This window comes from Coregonus lavaretus, assembly GCF_964263955.1.
Source record: "Coregonus lavaretus genome assembly, contig: HAP1_SCAFFOLD_8058, whole genome shotgun sequence".
Lineage (NCBI taxonomy): Eukaryota > Metazoa > Chordata > Actinopteri > Salmoniformes > Salmonidae > Coregonus > Coregonus lavaretus.
Window position 1 is genome coordinate 1 of NW_028158989.1, and position 23079 is coordinate 23079.

Genomic DNA, 23079 nt, shown 5'->3' on the forward strand with positions numbered 1-23079 from the left:
TCTAGAATCCAGGATGGATCTTACAGTGTACGCCGGTGCCCCCTCGATGTCCAACGGGGGCGGGGGAGTCTCCAAGATCTCATGTTCTTGAAGTGGGCCCGCTACCACCGGCCTGAGAAGGGACACATGGAACGAGGGGTTAATACATTTATACTCCACTGGCAACTGTAATCTATAACAAACCTCGTTCAACCTTCTCAGGACTTTAAATGGCCCTACAAACCGCCGACCCAGTTTCCGACAGGGCAGGCGGAGGGGCAGGTTTCTGGCAGAGAGCCAGACTCGATCTCCAGGTGCGTACACAGGCCCCTCACTGCGGTGTAGGTCGGCGCTCGTCTTCTGTCGACGTATGGCACGCTGCAGATGGACGTGTGCAGCGTTCCACGTCTCCTCCGAGCGCCGCACCCACTCATCCACAGCGGGGGCCTCGATCTGGCTCTCATGCCATGGTGCCAGAACCGGCTGGTACCCTAAAACACACTGAAAAGGGGTTAGTTGGGTGGAGGAGTGGCGGAGAGAGTTCTGTGCCATCTCGGCCCAGGGCACATATCTCGCCCACTCCTCCGGCCGGTCCCGGCAGTATGTTCTGAGAAACCTGCCCACATCCTGGTTTACGCGTTCCACCTGCCCATTACTCTCCGGGTGGTAACCCGAGGTGAGACTCACCGAGACCCCCAACCGCTCCATAAAAGCTCTCCAGACTCTGGAGGTGAATTGGGGACCCCGGTCAGCCACAATGTCCTCGGGCACCCCGTAGTGCCGGAACACATGAGTGAATAGTGCTTCGGCGGTCTGTAGGGCAGTAGGAAGACCCGGCATGGGGAGCAAACGACAGGCCTTAGAGAACCGATCCACAACGACCAGGAGTGTAGTATTCCCTTGAGAGAGGGGAAGGTCAGTTATAAAATCCACCGAGAGGTGGGACCATGGTCGTTGTGGAACGGGCAGGGGCAGTAACTTACCCCTAGGCAGATGTCTAGGCGCCTTACACTGGGCGCACACCGAGCAGGAGGAAACATAAACCCTCACATCCCTGGCCAACGTGGGCCACCAATATTTAGCACTAAGACAGTGCACTGTCCGGCCGATACCCGGATGTCCAGAGGAGGGTGACGTGTGAGCCCAATAGATCAATCGATCCCGACACTCGAGCGGAACATACTTCCGACCCTCCGGGCATTGTGGTGGACTAGGGTCGGTGCGTAATGCCCGCTCGAGTTCAGAATCGAGCTCCCACACCACCGGTGCCACTAGACACGACTCCGGCAGTATGGGAGTGGGCTCCACGGACCTCTCCTCCCCGTCATACCGCCGAGACAGCGCATCTGCCTTACCGTTTTGTGACCCAGGGATGTAGGTGATCTTAAAAGAGAAACGGGTCAAAAACATACTCCATCTAGCCTGTCGAGGGTTCAGCCTCCTCGCTGCCCGGATGTACTCCAGGTTACGGTGGTCCGTCAAAATGAGGAAAGGGTGTTGAGCCCCCTCAAGCCAGTGCCTCCACACCTTAAGGGCTTGTACCACAGCTAACAGCTCCCTGTCCCCTACGTCATAATTTCGCTCCGCCGGGCTGAGCTTCTTGGAATAGAAGGCACAGGGGCGGAGTTTAGGTGGCGCGCCTGACCGTTGGGACAGCACGGCGCCAATACCGGCTTCAGACGCGTCCACCTCTACCTGAAATGGTAAAGAGGGATCCGGATGCGCCAGCACCGGAGCCGAGGTGAACAGGTCCTTCAGCTTCTCAAACGCCCTGTCCGCCTCGACTGACCACTGCAGACGCACCGGGCCCCCCTTTAAGAGAGACGTGATGGGAGCTGCCACCTGTCCAAAACCCCGGATAAACCTCCGGTAGTAATTCGCAAACCCCAAAAACTGCTGCACCTCTTTCACAGTGGTTGGTGTTTGCCAATTACGCACGGCTGACACTCGGTCTACCTCCATCTTCACCCCTGACGCAGACAACTGATACCCCAAAAAGGAAATCGACTCCTGGAAAAACAGACACTTCTCTGCCTTCACATACAGGTCGTGCTCCACCAGCCTCCGCAACACCCTGCGCACCAGGGCCACATGCTCGACACGGGTAGGTGAGTACACGAGAATGTCATCTATGTACACCACGACTCCCTGTCCCTGCATGTCCCTGAAGATCTCATCCACGAATGATTGGAAAACTGACGGAGCATTCATCAACCCGTATGGCATGACTAGATACTCGTAATGGCCCGAGGTGGTACTAAAGGCTGTTTTCCATTCATCATCCTTCCTGATGCGCACCAAGTTGTACGCGCTCCTGAGATCTAATTTCGTGAAGAAACGCGCCCCATGCAACGACTCAGTCATGGTCGCAATCAGCGGGAGTGGATAACTATACTTCACCGTAATCTGATTGAGACCACGGTAATCGATGCACGGACGCAACCCCCCATCCTTCTTCTTCACGAAAAAGAAACTCGAGGACGCGGGGGAAGTGGACGGCCGTATGTATCCTTGTCTCAGTGATTCGTCTATGTAAACCTCCATAGCTTTCTTCTCCTCCTGAGACAGAGGATACACATGACTCCGTGGGAGCGCAGCTCCTGCCTGAAGGTCTATCGCACAATCCCCCTGCCTATGGGGTGGCAACCGCGTCGCCCTCGCCTTACTAAACGCGATAGCCAGATCCCCATACTCAGGTGGAATGTGCAATGCGGGCACCTGGTTTGGACTTTCCACCGAGGTAGCCCCTAAGGAAACGCCCAAACATCTACCCACACACTGAGCAGACCACTCCATCAGAGCCCTCTCCTGCCACGAAATAACGGGGTTATGGGTACTTAACCAGGGCATGCCCAGCACCACCGGATACGCAGGAGAGTCAATCAGAAACAGTTGAATTATCTCCTGATGACTCCCCTGCGCACACATCCTAAGTGGCGCCGTGACCTCCCTGATTAAGCCCGTACCCAACGGACGACTATCTAGGGCGTGAACGGGAAAAGGAACTTCCACAGGGAGAAGGGGAAAACCTAACTCTAAACAAAACTTCTTATCAATGAAATTCCCAGCCGCGCCTGAATCTACCAGCGCCTTATACTGGGAATGAGGTGCCACCTGCGGGAAACACACAGGCATACAAAAATGGGCAACAGTGAGCTCTGGGTGAGTGGGGCGCCTACTCACCTGGAGGGAATCCCCAGTGCGGGACCTGTCGTCATCTCCCCGAGGAGGCCATCCCCAGCACCTAGCCGCGGTGTGTCCTCCCCGACCACAGTTGGTGCAGTGGATGGACCCCCTCACCTGCCGACTCCTCCTACCTCTAGCGCCAGCGCCCCCGAGCTCCATGGGACACGGCTCGGATGCGCTGGAGGGTGAAATGGACGGACCCCCCTCAGGACGTCCGCGGGTGGCCAATAGGTTATCTAACCTGATTGACATGTCGACCAGCTGGTCAAAAGAGAGACTGGTGTCCCTACAGGCCAGCTCCCTACGGACGTCCTCCCTTAGGCTACATCGATATATATCGACGAGGGCCCGCTCATTCCACCCTGCGTCAGCCGCTAGAGTACGGAATTCAAGCGCGAACTCCTGAGCACTCCTCCTCCCCTGCCGGAGGAAGACCAAACGCTCCCCCGCCGCTTTCCCCTCCGGGGGATGGTCGAACACCGCCCTAAAGCGACGGGAGAACTCGTCGTAGGTGATACTCGCGACGTCGATCTTCCTCCACTCCGCGTTGGCCCATTCCAACGCCTTCCCGGACAGGCAGGATATCAGGGCAGACACGCTCTCATGCCCCGAGGGGGCCGGGTGTACGGTGGCCAGGTACAACTCCACCTGGAGGAGGAATCCCTGACACCCAGCCGCAGTTCCGTCGTAGGCCCTCGGGAGAGCGAGTCGGATACCTCGGTGTTCTGGCGCTGGAATGGGCAGGCTGGCCGATGGTGCTGGCTGGGCTGGCGGTGAGGAAGGTGGTGGAGGTGCGCCCCAGCCTCGGAGCGTGGTGATTACCTCCTGCAGGGCGGTACCCATCTGGAGGATCTGTTCCTGTTGCTCCCGAACCTGGACCTCCAGTCTCGTCGGCGCTGCTTCGGCTCCCGCTGATTCCATGTGGTAAGGTGTGTAATTCTGTCAAGGGTGTTGAAATGGTGTGGTGTGGAATCAGGCGCAGAAGCAGAGGTACAGTCCAACAAGACTTTACTAGAGCAAAATAATCCAAAAAGCGGCCTGAGGCCAAACAGACGCTCACAGGCGTCACACACGAGCGCACAAAACACAGAGCGCAAAACTCTCCTCAACCGAGGAGGAAGCCAATAGATAAGGCGTACCGAAAACACAGGTTACGCACATACACCTGACACGAAACAATTACACACAACACTATACACACAAACAGGGAACTAAATAGGGTGCATAATGATACCTAACACAAAACAGGTGTGGCTGACAGACACAACTAATCAAACAGGAAACACAGAACATAGAACGGTGGCAGCTAGAATTCCGGAGACGACGAACGCCGAAGCCTGCCCGAACAAGGGAGAGAGGCCGCCTCGGCCGAAACCGTGACAGAAGGCAACACATCTGGTGAGAATCAGACGAACCATCAAACAGGCAAAGCGTCAATACAGGACTAAGATTGAATCCTACTACACCAGCTCCAACGCTCGTCGGATGTGGCAGGGCTTGCAAACTATTACGGACTAGCCGTGAGCTGCCCAATGACGCGAGCCTGCCAGACGAGCTAAATGCCTTTTATGCTCGCTTCAAGGCAAGCAACACTGAGGCATGCATGAGAGCACAAGCTGTTCCGGACGACTGTGTGATCAAGCTCTCCGTAGCCGATGTGAGCAAGACCTTTAAACAGGTCAACATTCACAAGGCCGCGGAGCCAGACAGATTACCAGGACGTGTACTCAGAGCATGCGCTGTCCAACTGGCAAGTATCTTCATTGACATTTTCAACCTCTCCCTGACTGAGTCTGTAATACCTACATGTTTCAAGCAGACCACCATAGTCCCTGTGCCCAAGAAAGCGAAGGTAACCTGCCTAAATGACTACCGCCCCGTAACACTCACGTCGGTATCCATGAAGTGCTTTGAAAGGCTGGTTATGGCTCACATCAACACCATCATCCCGGAAACCCTAGACCCATTCCAGTTCGCATACCGCCCCAATAGATCCACAGATGATGCAATCTCAATTGCACTCCACACTGCCCTTTCCCACCTGGACAAAAGGAACACCTATGTGAGAATGCTGTTCATTGACTACAGCTCATCGTTCAACATCATAGTGCCCTCAAAGCTCATCACTAAGCTAAGGACCCTGGGACTAAACACCTCCCTCTGCAACTGGATCCTGGACTTCCTGACAGGCCGCCCTCAGGTGGTAAGGGGAGGCAACAACACATCTGCCATGCTGATCCTCAACACGGGAACCCCTCAGGGGTACGTGCTTAGTCCCCTCCTGTACTCCCTGTTCACCGACTGCGTGGCCAAGCACGACTTCAACACCATCATTAAGTTTGCTGACGACACAACAGTGGTAGGCCTGATCACCAACAACGATAAGACAGCCTATAGAGAGGAGGTCAGAGACCTGGCAGTGTGGTGCCAGGACAACAACCTCTCCCTCAATGTGAGCAAGACAAAGGAGCTGATCGTGGGCTACAGGAAAAGGAGGGTCAAACAGGCCCCCATTAACATCGACAGGGCTGCAGTGAGCGGGTCGAGAGTTTAAAGTTCCTTGGTGTCCACATCACCAACAAACTATCATGATCCAAACACACCAAGACAGTCGTGAAGAGGGCACGACAACACCTTTTCCCCCTCAGGAGACTGAAAAGATTTGGCATGGGTCCCCAGATCCTCAAAAAGTTATACAACTGCACCATCGAGAGCATCCTGACCGGTTGCATCTCCGCCTGGTATGGCAACTGCAAGGCATTCGACCGTAAGGCGCTACAGAGGGTAGTGCGTACGGCCCAGTACATCACCGGGGCCAAGCTTCCTGCCATCCAGGACCAATATACTAGGCGGTGTCAGAGGAAGGCACAAAAAATTGTCAAAGACTCCAGTCACCCAAGTCATAGACTGTTCTCTCTGCTACCGCAAGCGGTACCGGAGTGCCAAGTCTAGGTCACAAAGGCTCCCTAACAGCTTCTACCCTCCAAGCCATAAGACTGCTGAACAATTAATAAAATGGCCACCAGTAGGTACTCTACCCTGCACCTTAGAGAATGCTGTCCTAACAGTCCTGTTCAGCCTACATAGAGTCGTTGAACACCGGTCACTTTATTAAGGTTTACATACTGTTACCCACTTTATTCTAGTCATGGCTCATCCCATATAACTACTGCCTCACACACCTTTCCTATTTCATATACTATCCATACACACCATTCACATACATACACATGTATTTATATTCCGTACTCTGAGCATTGCTCGTTCTTATATTGCTCGTTCTGAAATGTCTTAATTTCTTAAGTTTTGCTAGATATTGCGGCATCGTTGGAGTTAGAAACATTAAGCATTTCGCTGCACCTGCGATAACATCTGCAAAACTGTGTATGCGACCAATACACTTTGATTTGATTAGATGTATATGTGTGTGATGACGACTGATTCATATTTTCATGTAGTTTCGGTATGACTCATTAGTTCCACCGTCATCATTTGGTTCCACTCTCTCGACCAATCAGACGCGTTGGACGTGGGTGTGGTTTTGACTGACAAGCAAAATGCGCCAATCCGCTTCGAGAAGGTGGGGTTGGGATATATTCAGTGCGGATACGTGGGTATCGAAGTTCTTTTCGAAATGAGTTTCCACTACGGCCAGGTAAATATACCTTATCCGGGTTTGATATTTATTTTAAACATTTATAATAGCTCTTTACTATTGTGCGTTATGATATGTCCATCTATTCCTTTTGTGTGTAGTCGTTTGCAGTGGTGAAATGAGTGGACTGCGGTATTACCTATTATTGACTGCTACAAAAAAGTTACAGCTAGCTAGCCTTTAGCAAGACGCGTATAAACATGTAGCTAGTTACAATGTAACCTGTTTCTGTGTTCTAGCATAGTGATACAATGTTGCAAATGTAATATATAGCAAGCATAATTTGTCCCTTGAAACAATTGCCTTTTTGCTACATTGTAACAATAACAACTAGGCATAGCTTTAGCCTGGCCGTAACTGCTTTAGCGCCTCTTGACGATAGCATCTTCTGACCAGGGGAGTTTAGTTCAACGAGCCCCGACGCTTGGGGGAAACATTAACACGCAGCCCTTGCGCTACTTTTAATATCAGCAAGACAACATTTTCAAAAGACAAAAAAGGTTAAATTACTACACACCTTTTATAGAGTTAGCCACACGGCCATATCTCCATGTTAGAGCTGGTGTTTACAGAAAAAGGAGGAAGACAGTGTTAAGACTACCTGTGTTAATTAGCTATCTGCTTCCCAACACCTGTGTGGAAACGGAAGACAGGCGACTACCTGTGTTAATTAGCTATCTGCTTCCCAACACCTGTGTGGAAACGGAAGACAGGCGACTACCTGTGGTAATTAGCTAGCTGCTTCCCAACACCTGTGTGGAAACGGAAGACAGGCGACTACCTGTGTTAATTAGCTATCTGCTTCTCAACACCTGTGTGGAAACGGAAGACAGGCGACTACCTGTGTTAATTAGCTATCTGCTTCTCAACACCTGTGTGGAAACGGAAGACAGGCGACTACCTGTGGTAATTAGCTAGCTGCTTCTCAACACCTGTGTGGAAACGGAAGACAGGCGACTACCTGTGTTAATTAGCTATCTGCTTCTCAACACCTGTGTGGAAACGGAAGACAGACGACTACCTGTGTTAATTAGCTATCTGCTTCTCAACACCTGTGTGGAAACGGAAGACAGACGACTACCTGTGGTAATTAGCTAGCTGCTTCTCAACACCTGTGTGGAAACGGAAGACAGACGACTACCTGTGTTAATTAGCTATCTGCTTCTCAACACCTGTGTGGAAACGGAAGACAGGCGACTACCTGTGGTAATTAGCTAGCTGCTTCTCAACACCTGTGTGGAAACGGAAGACAGACGACTACCTGTGGTAATTAGCTAGCTGCTTCTCAACACCTGTGTGGAAACGGAAGACAGACGACTACCTGTGTTAATTAGCTATCTGCTTCTCAACACCTGTGTGGAAACGGAAGACAGGCGACTACCTGTGGTAATTAGCTAGCTGCTTCTCAACACCTGTGTGGAAACGGAAGACAGGCGACTACCTGTGTTAATTAGCTATCTGCTTCTCAACACCTGTGTGGAAACGGAAGACAGGCGACTACCTGTGGTAATTAGCTAGCTGCTTCTCAACACCTGTGTGGAAACGGAAGACAGGCGACTACCTGTGGTAATTAGCTAGCTGCTTCTCAACACCTGTGTGGAAACGGAAGACAGGCGACTACCTGTGTTAATTAGCTATCTGCTTCTCAACACCTGTGTGGAAACGGAAGACAGGCGACTACCTGTGGTAATTAGCTAGCTGCTTCCCAACACCTGTGTGGAAACGGAAGACAGGCGACTACCTGTGGTAATTAGCTATCTGCTTCTCAACACCTGTGTGGAAACGGAAGACAGGCGACTACCTGTGTTAATTAGCTATCTGCTTCTCAACACCTGTGTGGAAACGGAAGACAGGCGACTACCTGTGGTAATTAGCTAGCTGCTTCTCAACACCTGTGTGGAAACGGAAGACAGGCGACTACCTGTGGTAATTAGCTATCTGCTTCTCAACACCTGTGTGGAAACGGAAGACAGGCGACTACCTGTGGTAATTAGCTAGCTGCTTCTCAACACCTGTGTGGAAACGGAAGACAGGCGACTACCTGTGTTAATTAGCTATCTGCTTCTCAACACCTGTGTGGAAACGGAAGACAGGCGACTACCTGTGTTAATTAGCTATCTGCTTCTCAACACCTGTGTGGAAACGGAAGACAGGCGACTACCTGTGTTAAATAGCTATCTGCTTCTCAACACCTGTGTGGAAACGGAAGACAGACGACTACCTGTGTTAATTAGCTAGCTGCTTCTCAACACCTGTGTGGAAACGGAAGACACAGACGTGTTGTCGCTGAAAAATACAGACGGCTACAACACTGTACAGTAAATGTGTATGTTGTATTTGTGAAGTTACTTGGATGTGACAGGAAAGTAGAGGGCTTATGTTTCTAGAACCGGAACACAATTGAGAATCGATTCACGTTTAGATGGAGTATTTGACCGTTTTGGCTTCCAGAACCAATTTGCCTTTAAACAGAACATGCAAGGTTCCTTGGACTATAAAGAGTAACGTTAGATTCCTTTAGTCCAATATTGGGCAAAGTTTGCCCCTGCGGCTACATGTGTTAGGCTGTGGCCTAGTCCTTGTGCTTTAGTGGTATAATGTTGCTCAATAATGACAGGTAGAGTCCAATGTCTTGTTTCAGTTGTGTATAGTGGGCTATATTGGCATGATGATCATCAGTATCAGGTGATTGTGTTGTATAGTTTGCCTTGGGATATTTAGGCAACATGGTGATGGTTGCATTTCGAGACACAGTAGGCTCCTTGCTGCTTTACTAATAGAGAAGGGAATCAACAGGGCTATTATGTTATGATTGTGTTTATCATATTAACCAAACTCGACTTCGCTCCCACCATCCCTCTCTCCAGGGTTATCCAGGAGGACCAGCTGGAGGGGCTAACTTCCCCCATCAACACCCACCCCCTGGTGCTCCATACGGGGCTAGCGCTCCACCTGGTGGCCCCCCTCCCCACGGATCTCCATACGGGACCACCACTCCCCCCTCCGCACCCCCAGGACAGTATGGAGGCTCTGGCCCATCGGGGTACGCCCCGTACGGGGGAGCGGCCGCCACAGGAGGGGGCTATGGGTCCCCAGGACAGGGGAGGCAGGCTGGAGGAGCACCGGGGGCCCCATACGGAGGAGGACAGACCCCTGGAGGGCCCTATGCCGGGGGGTACGGAGGACAACCACAGGGAGGGCCCTATGGACAGCAGTCTCCAGCAGGTCAGTTACTGTGTTATAGTTTTCACTGTGTGGTTTGGTGAAGTCCTGGTGGGGACCAGAAGTCCTCACAAGGATAGTAAAACAATGCAAACGTTTCGCTGGTCAAGGAAAAAGGCTATTTTAGGCTTAAGGGTTAGCGGTTAGGGAAAACAGGATTTTGAACGGGAATCAATTAGTGAAACAAACGTGTTTGTGATACTGAGTAGCTAAGACAAGGGTTCCGACAGGGTCTCTCTGCCTCCATAGAGTTTCCTCTAGTGAACCACACCTTACTGTACTCTGTGAGTACATAATACAGAGTACCCAATAATTCACACAGGGTGTCTCTGTCCTTCTCTCTTTCTGTCTCTGGGGATGATGAATATACACAGTCTGGGTCGGACAGAAAGACCTGTAGAGACGGACAGGAAGACCTGTAGAGACGGACAGAAAGACCTGTAGAGACGGACAGAAAGACCTGTAGCGACGGACAGAAAGACCTGTGGCGACGGACAGAAAGACCTGTGGCGACGGACAGAAAGACCTGTAGAGACGGACAGAAAGACCTGTAGAGACGGACAGAAAGACCTGTAGAGACGGACAGAAAGACCTGTAGAGACGGACAGAAAGACCTGTGGCGACGGACAGAAAGACCTGTGGAGACGGACAGAAAGACCTGTGGAGACGGACAGAAAGACCTGTAGAGACGGACAGAAAGACCTGTGGCGACGGACAGAAAGACCTGTAGAGACGGACAGAAAGACCTGTAGAGACGGACAGAAAGACCTGTAGAGACGGACAGAAAGACCTGTAGAGACGGACAGAAAGACCTGTAGAGACGGACAGAAAGACCTGTAGAGACGGACAGAAAGACCTGTGGAGACGGACAGAAAGACCTGTGGAGACGGACAGAAAGACCTGTAGAGACGGACAGAAAGACCTGTGGCGACGGACAGAAAGACCTGTAGAGACGGACAGAAAGACCTGTAGAGACGGACAGAAAGACCTGTAGAGACGGACAGAAAGACCTGTAGAGACGGACAGAAAGACCTGTAGAGACGGACAGAAAGACCTGTAGAGACGGACAGAAAGACCTGTAGAGACGGACAGAAAGACCTGTAGAGACGGACAGAAAGACCTGTAGAGACGGACAGAAAGACCTGTAGAGACGGACAGAAAGACCTGTAGCGACGGACAGGGTTTAGTTTGTATCCCTCAGCAGGACTTAAACTGGTGGAGTGATGACTGGGTTAATACTGTGTGTCTAGTGATATTGTCCCCCTGTGGTAGCGAGTCACAGGGCTCATAAACAGACTCATTACCACTCCCCACAGGGACAGCATGCATCTGGGCTCCGCTTTAAATCTCTCTCTCCCCTTCACTCTACTTCCCCCCTCTTTCTCCCTCTGTCACTCTCCCTCCGTCACTCTACTTCCCTCTCTCTCTCTCTCTCTCTCTCTCTCTCTCTCTCTCTCTCTCTCTCTCTCTCTCTCTCTCTCTCTCTCTCTCTCTCTCTCTCTCTCTCTCTCTCTCTCTCTCTCTCTCTCTCTCTCTCTCTCTCTCTCTCTCTCTCTCTCTCTCTCTCTCTCTCTCTCTGTGTGAGTGTCTGTCACTCTCTCTCCAGAGATGGCGTGACGCATGCACAGACGAGGCATTTTCCAAAGCATGCACACAAACCTCAACCAAAGACTGTTATAACATGGTTTAACCTGTACGTTTCTTCTCCTTTAACACTCATCCCTCTCTCCTCTCCTCCCTAGGTAACCTCTCTCGTCTCTCTCTCCTCTCCTCCCTAGGTAACCTCTCTCGTCCCTCTCTCCTCTCCTCCCTAGGTAACCTCTCTCCTCCCTAGGGAACCACTCTCTCTCCTCTCCTCCCTAGGTAACCTCTCTCGTCTCTCTCTCCTCTCCTCCCTAGGTAACCTCTCTCGTCTCTCTCTCCTCTCCTCCCTAGGTAACCTCTCTCGTCTCTCTCTCCTCTCCTCCCTAGGTAACCTCTCTCGTCTCTCTCTCCTCTCCTCCCTAGGTAACCTCTCTCGTCCCCCTCTCCTCCCTAGGTAACCTCTCTCGTCCCCCTCTCCTCCCTAGGTAACCTCTCTCCTCCCTAGGTAACCTCTCTCGTCCCTCTCTCCTCTCCTCCCTAGGTAACCTCTCTAGTCCCTCTCTCCTCTCCTCCCTAGGTAACCTCTCTCGTCCCTCTCTCCTCTCCTCCCTAGGTAACCTCTCTCCTCCCTAGGTAACCTCTCTCCTCCCTAGGTAACCTCTCTCGTCCCTCTCTCCTCTCCTCCCTAGGTAACCTCTCTCGTCCCTCTCTCCTCTCCTCCCTAGGTAACCTCTAGTCCCTCTCTCCTCTCCTCCCTAGGTAACCTCTCTCCTCCCTAGGTAACCTCTCTCCTCTCCTCCCTAGGTAACCTCTCTCCTCTCCTCCCTAGGTAACCTCTCTCCTCTCCTCCCTAGGTAACCTCTCTCCTCTCCTCCCTAGGTATCCTCTCTCGTCCCCCTCTCCTCTCCTCCCTAGGTAACCTCTCTCGTCCCTCTCTCCTCTCCTCCCTAGGTAACCTCTAGTCCCTCTCTCCTCTCCTCCCTAGGTAACCTCTCTCCTCTCCTCCCTAGGTAACCTCTCTCCTCTCCTCCCTAGGTAACCTCTCTCCTCTCCTCCCTAGGTAACCTCTCTCCTCTCCAGGTAACCTCTCTCCTCTCCTCCCTAGGTATCCTCTCTCGTCCCCCTCTCCTCTCCTCCCTAGGTATCCTCTCTCGTCCCTCTCTCCTCTCCTCCCTAGGTAACCTCTCTCGTCCCTCTCTCCTCTCCTCCCTAGGTAACCTCTCTCGTCCCTCTCTCCTCTCCTCCCTAGGTAACCTCTCTCGTCTCTCTCTCCTCTCCTCCCTAGGTAAACTCTCTCGTCCCTCTCTCCTCCCTAGGTAACCTCTCTCGTCCCTCTCTCCTCTCCTCCCTAGGTAACCTCTCTCGTCCCTCTCTCCTCTCCTCCCTAGGTAACCTCTCTCGTCCCTCTCTCCTCTCCTCCCTAGGTAACCTCTCTCGTCCCTCTCTCCTCTCCTCCCTAGGTAACCTCTCTCCTCTCCTCTCTAGGTAACCTCTCTCGTCCCTCTCTCCTCTCCTCCCTAGGTAACCTCTCTCCTCCCTAGTTAACCTCTCTCACCCCTCTCTCCTCTCCTCCCTAGGGAACCTCTCTCCTCCCTAGGTAACCTCTCTCACCCCTCTCTCCTCTCCTCCCTAGGGAACGTCTCACACCCCTCTCTCCTCTCCCTAGGTAACCTCTCTCGTCCCTCTCTCCTCTCCTCCCCAGGTAACCTCTCTCGTTCCTCTCTCCTCTCCCTAGGTAACATACCACCAGGGGTGAACCCAGAAGCGTACCAGTGGTTCCAGACAGTCGACACAGACCATAGCGGTTCCATCACTCTAAAGGAACTGAAACAGGCTCTGGTAAACTCCAACTGGTCAGCCTTCAACGACGAGACCTGCCTTATGATGATCAGTGAGTTAAACAGGGAGAGGGGGGTGGAAAGAGGGAGGTGTACAGAGAGAGTGAGAGAGGGAGGGGAAGAGTGGAGTGTTGGAGAAGTTATGGAGAGAGGCGGAATTAAAGACATGTAGGTGGATGGTGGTGATGATGATGGTCTTTGAGTCAGAAATTCAAAACTGTGCTATTCACATCTGTACTACTCAGCCATCGTACTGTTAACAGCTAGGACAGAGTGAAGACTTGGGCTAAGTGTTCAAATCTTCACTCATTCAAGTCACACGTATCACATTTTATGTGAATGACATGTGCGTGGCTGTAGTGTGAATGGCATGTGCATGGCTGTAGATGTCATTTAATTTACACACTCTTCTTTCATAGTCATAGTCCCCTGTAGCTCAGTTGGTAGAGCATGGCGTTTGCAACGCCAGGGTTGTGGGTTCGTTTCCCACGGGGGGCCAGTATGAAAATGTATGCACTCACTAACTGTAAGTCGCTCTGGATAAGAGCGTCTGCTAAATGACTAAAATGTAAATGTAATAGACTTGTCCTATTGACTCCATACTATTCTATCATAGTCAGATACTATTGACTCCTCGCTGGGTTTTTACCAACCAAAATTTCCCCATTCACTAAAGGACATCTGTACTTTTCCTAAGAACATAAATGTACCTGACAGTAACTCTCGAGAAAGGGATTGTGAAAATGAAATAAAAGCACTTAACTTCAGCCATTGACCTGTTCTCAACGTTCCCATTGTCTGCAGAGCAGCTATATCCTCCATGAGAGAGGACAATAAGCATACAAGGCCCCTGTGTGGTTACCAAGACAACCCATTAAGCTGTAGACCTGTTACCAAGACAACCCATTAAGCTGTAGACCTGTTACCAAGACAACCCATTAAGCTGTAGACCTGTTACCAAGACAACCCATTAAGCTGTAGGCCTGTTACCAAGACAACCCATTAAGCTGTAGACCTGTTACCAAGACAACCCATTAAGCTGTAGGCCGGTTACCAAGACAACCCATTAAGCTGTAGGCCGGTTACCAAGACAACCCATTAAGCTGTAGGCCGGTTACCAAGACAACCCATTAAGCTGTAGGCCGGTTACCAAGACAACCCATTAAGCTGTAGGACGGTTACCAAGACAACCCATTAAGCTGTAGGACGGTTACCAAGACAACCCATTAAGCTGTAGACCTGTTAACAAGACAACCCATTAAGCTGTAGACCTGTTAACAAGACAACCCATTAAGCTGTAGACCTGTTACCAAGACAACCCATTAAGCTGTAGATCTGTTACCAAGACAACCCATTAAGCTGTAGACCTGCTGGGAATGAATGTATTTTCTCTCCTGTTTATCCCAGACATGTTTGACAAGACCAAGTCTGGTCGTATCGACCTGTTTGGGTTCTCAGCCCTGTGGGTCTTCATGCAGCAGTGGAGACAGCTGTTCCAACAGTACGACCGCGACCGCTCCGGCTGCATCAGTGGTACTGAGCTACACCAAGGTGAGGTGGGTGGGACACCGAGGTGAGGTGTGGGTGGGTGACCAAGGTGAGGGGTGGATGGGACACCGAGGTGAGGTGTGGGTGGGTGACCAAGGTGAGGGGTGGATGGGACACCGAGGTGAGGTGTGGGTGGGTGACCAAGGTGAGGTGTGGGTGGGTGGGACTCCGAGGTGTGGGTGGGACTCCGAGGTGTGGGTCGGACTCCAAGGTGAGGTGTGGGTGGGTGACCAAGGTGAGGTGTGGGTGGGTGGGTGGGACTCTGGGGTGGGTGGGACTCGGGGGTGGGTGGGTGGGACGCCAAGGTGAGGTGTGTGGGTGGGGGTGGGTGGGACTCCAAGGTAAGGTGTGGGGGTGGGGTGTACACGTGCGTGTGTTCAGTATGAAGTGAATCCTAATTCCCACTTAAGTTGAATTTTCACTTCGTCTCCCAATGACGTCAATGCATGACTTAGTGAAAACTCTCTGTGATGGCAATGTATGCAGAAGACATAGATAGAGAAAATGAATAAAAACATTATGTTCTAGTCTTAATCTCGCTCTCTCGCTCTCTCTGTCTCTCTCTCTCTCGCTCTCTCTCTCCTTCCCCCATCCCTCTCTCTCTCTCCTTCCCCCCATCCCCCCTCTCTCTCCTTCCCCCCCATCCCCCCCTCTCTCTCCTTCCCCCCATCCCCCTCTCTCTCTCTCTCTCTCGCTCTCTGTCTCTCTCTCGCTCTCTCTCTCCTTCCCCCATCCCTCTCTCTCTCCTTCCCCCCCATCCCTCTCTCTCTCCTTCCCCCCCATCCCTCTCTCTCTCCTTCCCCCCATCCCCCTCTCTCTCTCCTTCCCCCCATCCCTCTCTCTCTCCCCCATCTCTCTCTCTCTCTCTCCTTCCCCCCATCCCTCTCTCTCTCCCCCATCTCTCTCTCTCTCCTTCCCCCCATCCCTCTCTCTCCCCCATCTCTCTCTCTCTCTCCTTCCCCCATCCCTCTCTCTCTCTCTCTCCCCCCCATCCCTCCCTCTCTCCCTCCCTCCAGCCCTGTCCCAGATGGGATACAACCTGAGTCCCCAGTTCACTGAGACTATAGCGGCCAAGTACTCTGTGAGGTCTGGGCGTCCTGGCTCAATGCAGCTGGACTGTTTCATCCAGGTCTGTACACAGCTACAGAGCATGACGCAGGCCTTCAGGGAGAAAGACTCCGCCATGACGGGAAACATACGCATGAGCTATGAAGACTTCCTCTCCACCACCGTCAACAGACTCATGTGAGGGACAATGGTAATATCCACCTCCCAGTGGTGGCTGGTGGCACTTTAAATGGGGAGGACAGGCTCATAGTGATGGCTGGAATGGAATAAATGGAATGCTATCAAATTCCAGTTACTCCCTTCCAGACATTATTTTGAGCTGTCCTCCCTTCGCCAGCCTCCTGTGCCAGCCAGTAATAATAGGTAAGGGTCCACCTAAAGCCAACACCCTGAAATCAAGGTGGTGTGATGGAGCCAAGGGTCCACCTAAAGCCAACACACCTGAAATCAAGGTGGTGTGATGGAGCCAAGGGTCCACCTAAAGCCAACACACCTGAAATCAAGGTGGTGTGATGGAGGCCAAATGAGTCAAACTGAGGAGACGAGAGGGAGGAGATATGCGATATGATTAATCACTCTGTCTCTTTATGGTAAAATACTTCAGTTTGACTGCAGTAGACAAGCTAACCTATAATGTTGTATCAATAAAAGCAATAACCTATATATATATATATATATATATATATATATATATAAATATTAGGCCTACTGCAAACTTGCTCGCAAGCATCCTTAATATGTAAACTACAGGGCTTGATTTGCATGGTAGAACTTGATGTGCCAGTTAAACGTGTAGTGTCAATCTCATAGGGCCAGTTTCCTGAACCCAGATGAAGCCTCATCCTGGACTAGAAAAGCATTTTCAATGGAGAGTCCCAATTGACAATGTCTTTTTTTTTAGTCCTGGGGAAACTCTTAATCTGGGTCTGGGAAACCAGCCCAAAGTATTGTTGGGTAACAGTTGACACTCGGTACGCTCGAACAATGCGCCAGAACCAATGTTATTATTTTGACACCACACTTCACTCTAAACCACTACCTTATCCGCTGGTGGATATGATGGTTATGACTGTTGATTATTATTATTATTTCAGCCATTCGATAGTTAAATTCAGGACCAATCTTTCTTTTGAATTTGTGTATTTCAAAATGTATTGTTTAGTGCCATAACTTGAAATGGTATTCTATTAAACTGTTCAAATCTTGCTTGAAATGCCAGCTTTTTTGTTGTTGTATGATATCCCTTTCATGTTAAGATGCTTTTCTATGATATCCCTTTCATATTAAGACGGCCCTTTCATATTAAGACACATTGATATGATATCCCTTTCATATTAAGACGGCCCCATGTCGCAAGGATCTGTGCACGATTCCTGGAAGCTGAAAATGCCCCAGTTCTTCCATGGCCTGCATACTCAACAGATACTTTCGAAAGCCACTGTATTCACCCCCCTTGGCATTTTTCCTATTTTGTTGCCTTACCACCTGGAATTAAAATGGATTTTTTGGGGGGGCTTATATCAGTTGATTTACACAACATGCCTACCACTTTTTGAAGATGCAAAATATTTTTTGTGAAACACGAAATAAGACAAAAAAACAGAGAACTTGAGCATGCATAACTATTCACCCCCCCCAAAGTCAATACTTTGTAGAGCCACCTTTTGCAGCAATTACAGCTGCAAGTCTCTTGGGCTATGTCTCTATAAGCTTGGCACATCTAGCCACTGGGATTTTTGCCCATTCTTCAAGGCAAAACTGCTACAGCTCCTTCAAGTTGGATGGGTTCCGCTGGTGTACAGCAATTTCTAAGTCATACCACAGATAATTGGATTGAGGTCTGGGCTTTGACTAGGCCATTCCAAGACATTTAAATGTTTCCCTTTAAACCACTCGAGTGTTGCTTTAGCAGTATGCTTAGGGTCACTGTCCTGCTGGAAGGTGAACCTCCGTCCCAGTCTCAAATCTCTGGAAGACTGAAACAGGTTTCCCTCAAGAATGTCCCTGTATTTAGCGCCACCCATCATTCCTTCAATTCTGACCAGTTTCCCAGTCCCTGCCGATGAAAAACATCCCCACAGCATGATGCTGCCACCACCATGCTTCACTGTGGGGATGGTGTTCTCGGGGTGATGAGAGGTGTTGGGTTTGCGCCAGACATAGCGTTTTCCTTGATGGCCAAAAAGCTTGATTTTAGTCTCATCTGACCAGAGTACCTTCTTCCATATATTTGGGGAGTCTCCCACATGCCTTTTGGCGAACACCAAACGTGTTTGCCTATTTTTTTTTCTTTAAGCAATGGCTTTTTTTCTGGCCACTCTTCCGTAAAGCCAAGCTCTGTGGAGTGTACGGCTTAGTGGTCCTATGGACAGATACTCCAATCTCCACTGTGGAGCTTTGCAGCTCCTTCAGGGTTATCTTTGGTCTCTTTGTTGCCTCTCTGATTAATGCCCTCCTTGCCTGGTCCGTGAGTTTTGGTGGGCTGTTCTCTCTTGGCAGGTTTGTTGTGGTGCCATATTCTTTCAATTTTTTAATAATGGATTTAATGGTGCTCCGTGGGATGTTCAAAGTTTCGGATATATTTTTATAACCCAACCCTGATCTGTACTTCTCCACAACTTTGTCCCTGACCTGTTTGGAGAGCTCCTTGGTCTTCATGGTGCCGCTTGCTTGGTGGTGCCCCTTGCTTAGTGGTGTTGCAGACTCTGGGGCCTTTCAGAACAGGTGTATATATACTGACATCATGTGACACTTAGATTGCACACAGGTGGACTTTATTTAACTAATTATGTGACTTCTGAAGGTAATTGGTTGCACCAGATCTTATTTAGGGGCTTCATAGCAAAGGGGGTGAATACATATGCATGCACCACTTTTCCATTATTTATTTTTTAGAACTTTTTGAAACAAGTTATTTTTTCATTTCACTTCACCAATTTGGACTATTTTGTGTATGTCCATTTACATGAAATAAAAATAAAAATCCATTTAAATTACAGGTTGTAATGCAACAAAATAGGAAAAACGCCAAAGGGGATGAAAACTTTTGCAAGGCACTGTATGTCACCCATTGAGCATGTTTGGGATGCTTTGGATCGACATGTAGGACAGTGTGTTCCAGTTCCCGCCAATATCCAGCAACTTCGAACAGCCATTGAAGAGGAGTGGGACAACATTTCACAGGCCACAATCAACAGCCTGATCAACTCTATGCGAAGGAGATGTGTCGCTCTGCATGAGGCAAATGGTTGTCACACCAGATACTGACTGGTTTTCTGATCCACACCCTTACTTTTTTTTTTTTTTTTAAGGTATCTGTGACCAACAGATGCATATCTGTATTCCCAGTCATGTAAAATCCATAGATTAGGGCCTAATGAATTTATGTCAATTGACTGAGAATGTTGCATGTTGCGTTTATTTTTGTTTAGTATAGATAATTTCAGCACCTTTTTAATTGGGACAGCGCCATCGCGCTGCTTTGAGACAAACGTGGGACTCCTCTTGATAAATCTATTAATGTCCGATTTTTTGTTTAGGCTACAATAAAGGCTGGGGAAATGTTAGCTAAATTGAGGTGAGTGCTGCCCACGATCATCTTGTCTAGTTGACTCATTAGAACATTTTGCCATGTTATGTAGTTTAACAAGTGGATTATTTTTGCTCTTCAGTCGTTTAGTAGCCTAGGTCTACTCCCGACTATAATATAATATTATGCCATTTAGCAGACGCTTTTATCCAAAGCGACTTACAGTCATGTGTGCATACATTTTTTTAAACGTATGGGTGGTCCCGGGGATCGAACCCACTACCCTGGCGTTACAAGCGCCACGCTCTACCAATTGAGCTATAGAGGACCACTAAAAGCCTGTGATTTCACTGACTTGTCTGATAATCAATCAATGTGATTTCGCTTCACCGAATCTCCGTCTATAGGCTATTTGTTTTCTGGCTAATAATTAGTTTGCTCATCTATCACTGATCAGAAACATGTAGCCTAAATCAAGTGTAGGCTAATTATTTTTTTGCTCCATCGGATATATAGGCAACTCCAAAAGCCTGCTGAGGTTGTGAAATATGAAGGAGGGAAACATGCTTTTTAAAATAGGGCTGCTATTTATTTTCTATCGGTATTATGATGAAGGTAAGACCCTATGCCTGCTCCCCTAACAAAGCGGAGTGAGGGCAGGAAAGAGATTAAACATCGATCAAAAAAGCTTGGGTTTAGGCTCTGTTTGAAAACATCACTTTTTATATGACAGCATTCCAGTGACAAGTTGTGTGGGGGGAAAATGTGTATTTTATTCTGTTATATCCCATGATATTCTTACTATAAAATACTGTATGTGTGTGTGTTGACTGTTTAATGAACTATTGATTTCATTTGGATGGCACAGCCATGGCTGCACAGACCCATAACATAGGCCTAATTCAACTAAAAATACATTTTTATTAGTCTTGTGTTTCTTAGGACCCGCCTAAACTAATTAATAATGGATTTCTATTTGAATGGATTTATTAAAATAGAAACCCATCTACATCTGCACACCACTACTACGACAAAGCCTATTCCCCCTCAGGAGACTGAAAAGATTTGGCATGGGTCCTCAGATCCTCAAAAAAATTATACAGCTGCACCATCGAGAGCATCCTGACTGGTTGCGTCACCGCCTGGTATGGCAACTGCTCGGCCTCCGACCGCAAGGCACTACAGAGGGTAGTGCGTACGGGCCCAGTACATCACTGGGGCCAAGCTTCCTGCCATCCAGGACCTCTATACCAGGCGGTGTCAGAGGAAGGCCCTCAAAATTGTCAAAGACTCCAGCCACCCTAGTCATAGACTGTTCTCTCTGCTACCGCACGGCAAGCGGTACCGGAGTGCCAAGTCTAGGTCCAAAAGACTTCTCAACAGCTTCTACCCCCAAGCCATAAGACTCCTGAACAGCTAATCATGGCTACCCGGACTATTTGCACTGCCCCCCACCCCCACCCCATCTTTTTTACGCTGCTGCTACTCTGTTAATTATTTATGCATAGTCACTTTAACTCTACCCACATGTACATATTACTTCAACTACCTCAACTAGCCGGTGCCCCCGCACATTGACTCTGCACCGGTACCCCCCTGTATATATAGCCTCCCTACTGATAATTTATTTTACTTCTGCTCTTTTTTTCTCAACAGTTTTTTAGTAGTTTATTTTTTGTATAAATATTTGTAATTTTTTGTATTTGTTTGTATTTTGTATATATATATATTTTTTTGGAATGGATCAGCTTAATATTGCAGATAGATTGTATCTTCTATCAATGTAATTGTCTGCATCACTTCCAATCCCCCATGTTTATTTTTTTTATTTTATTTTTTATTTTAATATATATACTCCCCTTTATTACTTTTCAACCCCACCATCCTTTCCCTACTTGGAGTAAATTAGTGAACAACAATGCCCAGGCCTCTACTTCCGGTCTATACTTACTATCTACACCTTATGGACAGAGTTAATTTTACAATAATTATATTATATATATATATATATATATATATATATATATATATATATATATATATATATATATATATATATTTTTTTTTATTGCTCCTGAACTTCTTCTACTCTCAACCTCTCCGATCATTTTCATGATGTCCATCCGGTTTGCTTCTATATGCCATATCTTTCTAACTGTGCTCTTTCCCAAAAGCTCCCAACATACAACCTATATACTTATTATGGACACAGTATGCTTACATTATTAGCTATCTTTGTTATTATTTGTTGTTATTTGTTATTAGTCCCATCCTTCAACTCTATTCAATACCTCCCATCTATCTCTTAACACCATCCATATAGGATTTCTATTTGCCATATATATTTCAACCGTACTGTGATGTTTTACAAAAGTTCTGAACCTTTCTATTCTCATTGCTTCTACAGATTGTGAATTAAAAATAAACATTTTTGCTAAAAGTATTATTATATTATTGATTGATTGACTATGACTTTTCAGATCACCCAGTAATGCTATCTGCAAGGTTAGCTCCAGGTAAATATTGCAATCCTTTAGCCGTTCCTGGACCTGTGTCCAAAAACAAAAAAACAGTTTTTTGTTGTTGTTTCATTTTACTTTTTTATTAAAAATAAATGCACTGTTGGTTAAGGCCTGTAAGTAAGCATTTCACTGTAATGTACCTGTTGTATTCGGCGCATGTGGCCAATAAAATTTGATTTGATTTGATTTGTCCCTGGCATGCACATGGGAGGTATGAATGGTGTATGCAGTCAAGAATGTAGTAAAAATTGGCCTTTTTGTACGGGGGTCATATAAACATTGCCAAATGTTTATTACAGGCTAAATACCGTAAATCCTATGTGAAATCAGTATCATATTCATATTGCAGGCTTTCTGCAATAAAATGTAGGCCTATCCCTATGACCGCTGAGTGTCGCCCTAGCTCAAAGGAACACTTTTTGATTGCAGTCTAAGGATTGGATATGAGGTTCCCGTGTAGAACCAATCAAAATCCTTTGGAGGCGGGGTTATCAAGTCACACGGAAGTTACTGCGCATTTTACACGTTTTCGAAGGTGAGTCAGTTCTGAGTTGTTGTTGAACAATGTTTTAAAAACGAAAATAAGAATCACAACGTGAACATTGTAATTTAATGTGCGCAGTAGTTACTGTTGTACCAGTGAATAAAGTCTGAGCTTCAAAGGAAATAAGCTTAGTTTACTAGCTATAGTAGACGGCTAACGTTAGCTAGCTAGGTCCATTGGTTGACACCATTACCTTTACCTTCTGGATGACATCCCGGTTTTTACTGTTAGGTAGCTAATCTATGTAACCAGTCGGCTCATATAAAAACGAACTATCTATGTAATCAGAAGTTTGTAACAAGCTACTGTTAACTATTAGCTAGCTATTTAGGCCTACATGTGGTTGTGACTCAGTCAAGTAGTTAGCTAACTAGCTAGCCTGGAAACCCGACCTTGAATTTCAT

General features: G+C 48.4%; 1 protein-coding gene across 1 annotated transcript; it reads left to right on the plus strand.

Moving 5' to 3' along the window:
* Positions 1-6774: 6774 nt before the first annotated feature.
* Positions 6775-17286, plus strand: LOC311123384 (peflin-like). Its single transcript, XM_084197655.1, has 5 exons — positions 6775-6820; positions 9688-10045; positions 13362-13517; positions 14872-15015; positions 16029-17286. Exons 1-5 carry the CDS (start codon positions 6800-6802, stop codon positions 16259-16261), a joined length of 912 nt encoding a protein of 303 aa, XP_084053781.1. The 5' UTR covers positions 6775-6799; the 3' UTR covers positions 16262-17286.
* Positions 17287-23079: the final 5793 nt, after the last annotated feature.

Coding starts and splice junctions, on each gene's coding strand:
- LOC311123384 (XM_084197655.1), top strand. CDS start 6,800: ATGAGTTTCCACTACGGCCAG. Junction 6,821..9,687: donor TGAGTTTCCACTACGGCCAG/GTAAATATACCT, acceptor CCCTCTCTCCAG/GGTTATCCAGGAGGACCAGC. Junction 13,518..14,871: donor GACCTGCCTTATGATGATCA/GTGAGTTAAACA, acceptor TGTTTATCCCAG/ACATGTTTGACAAGACCAAG.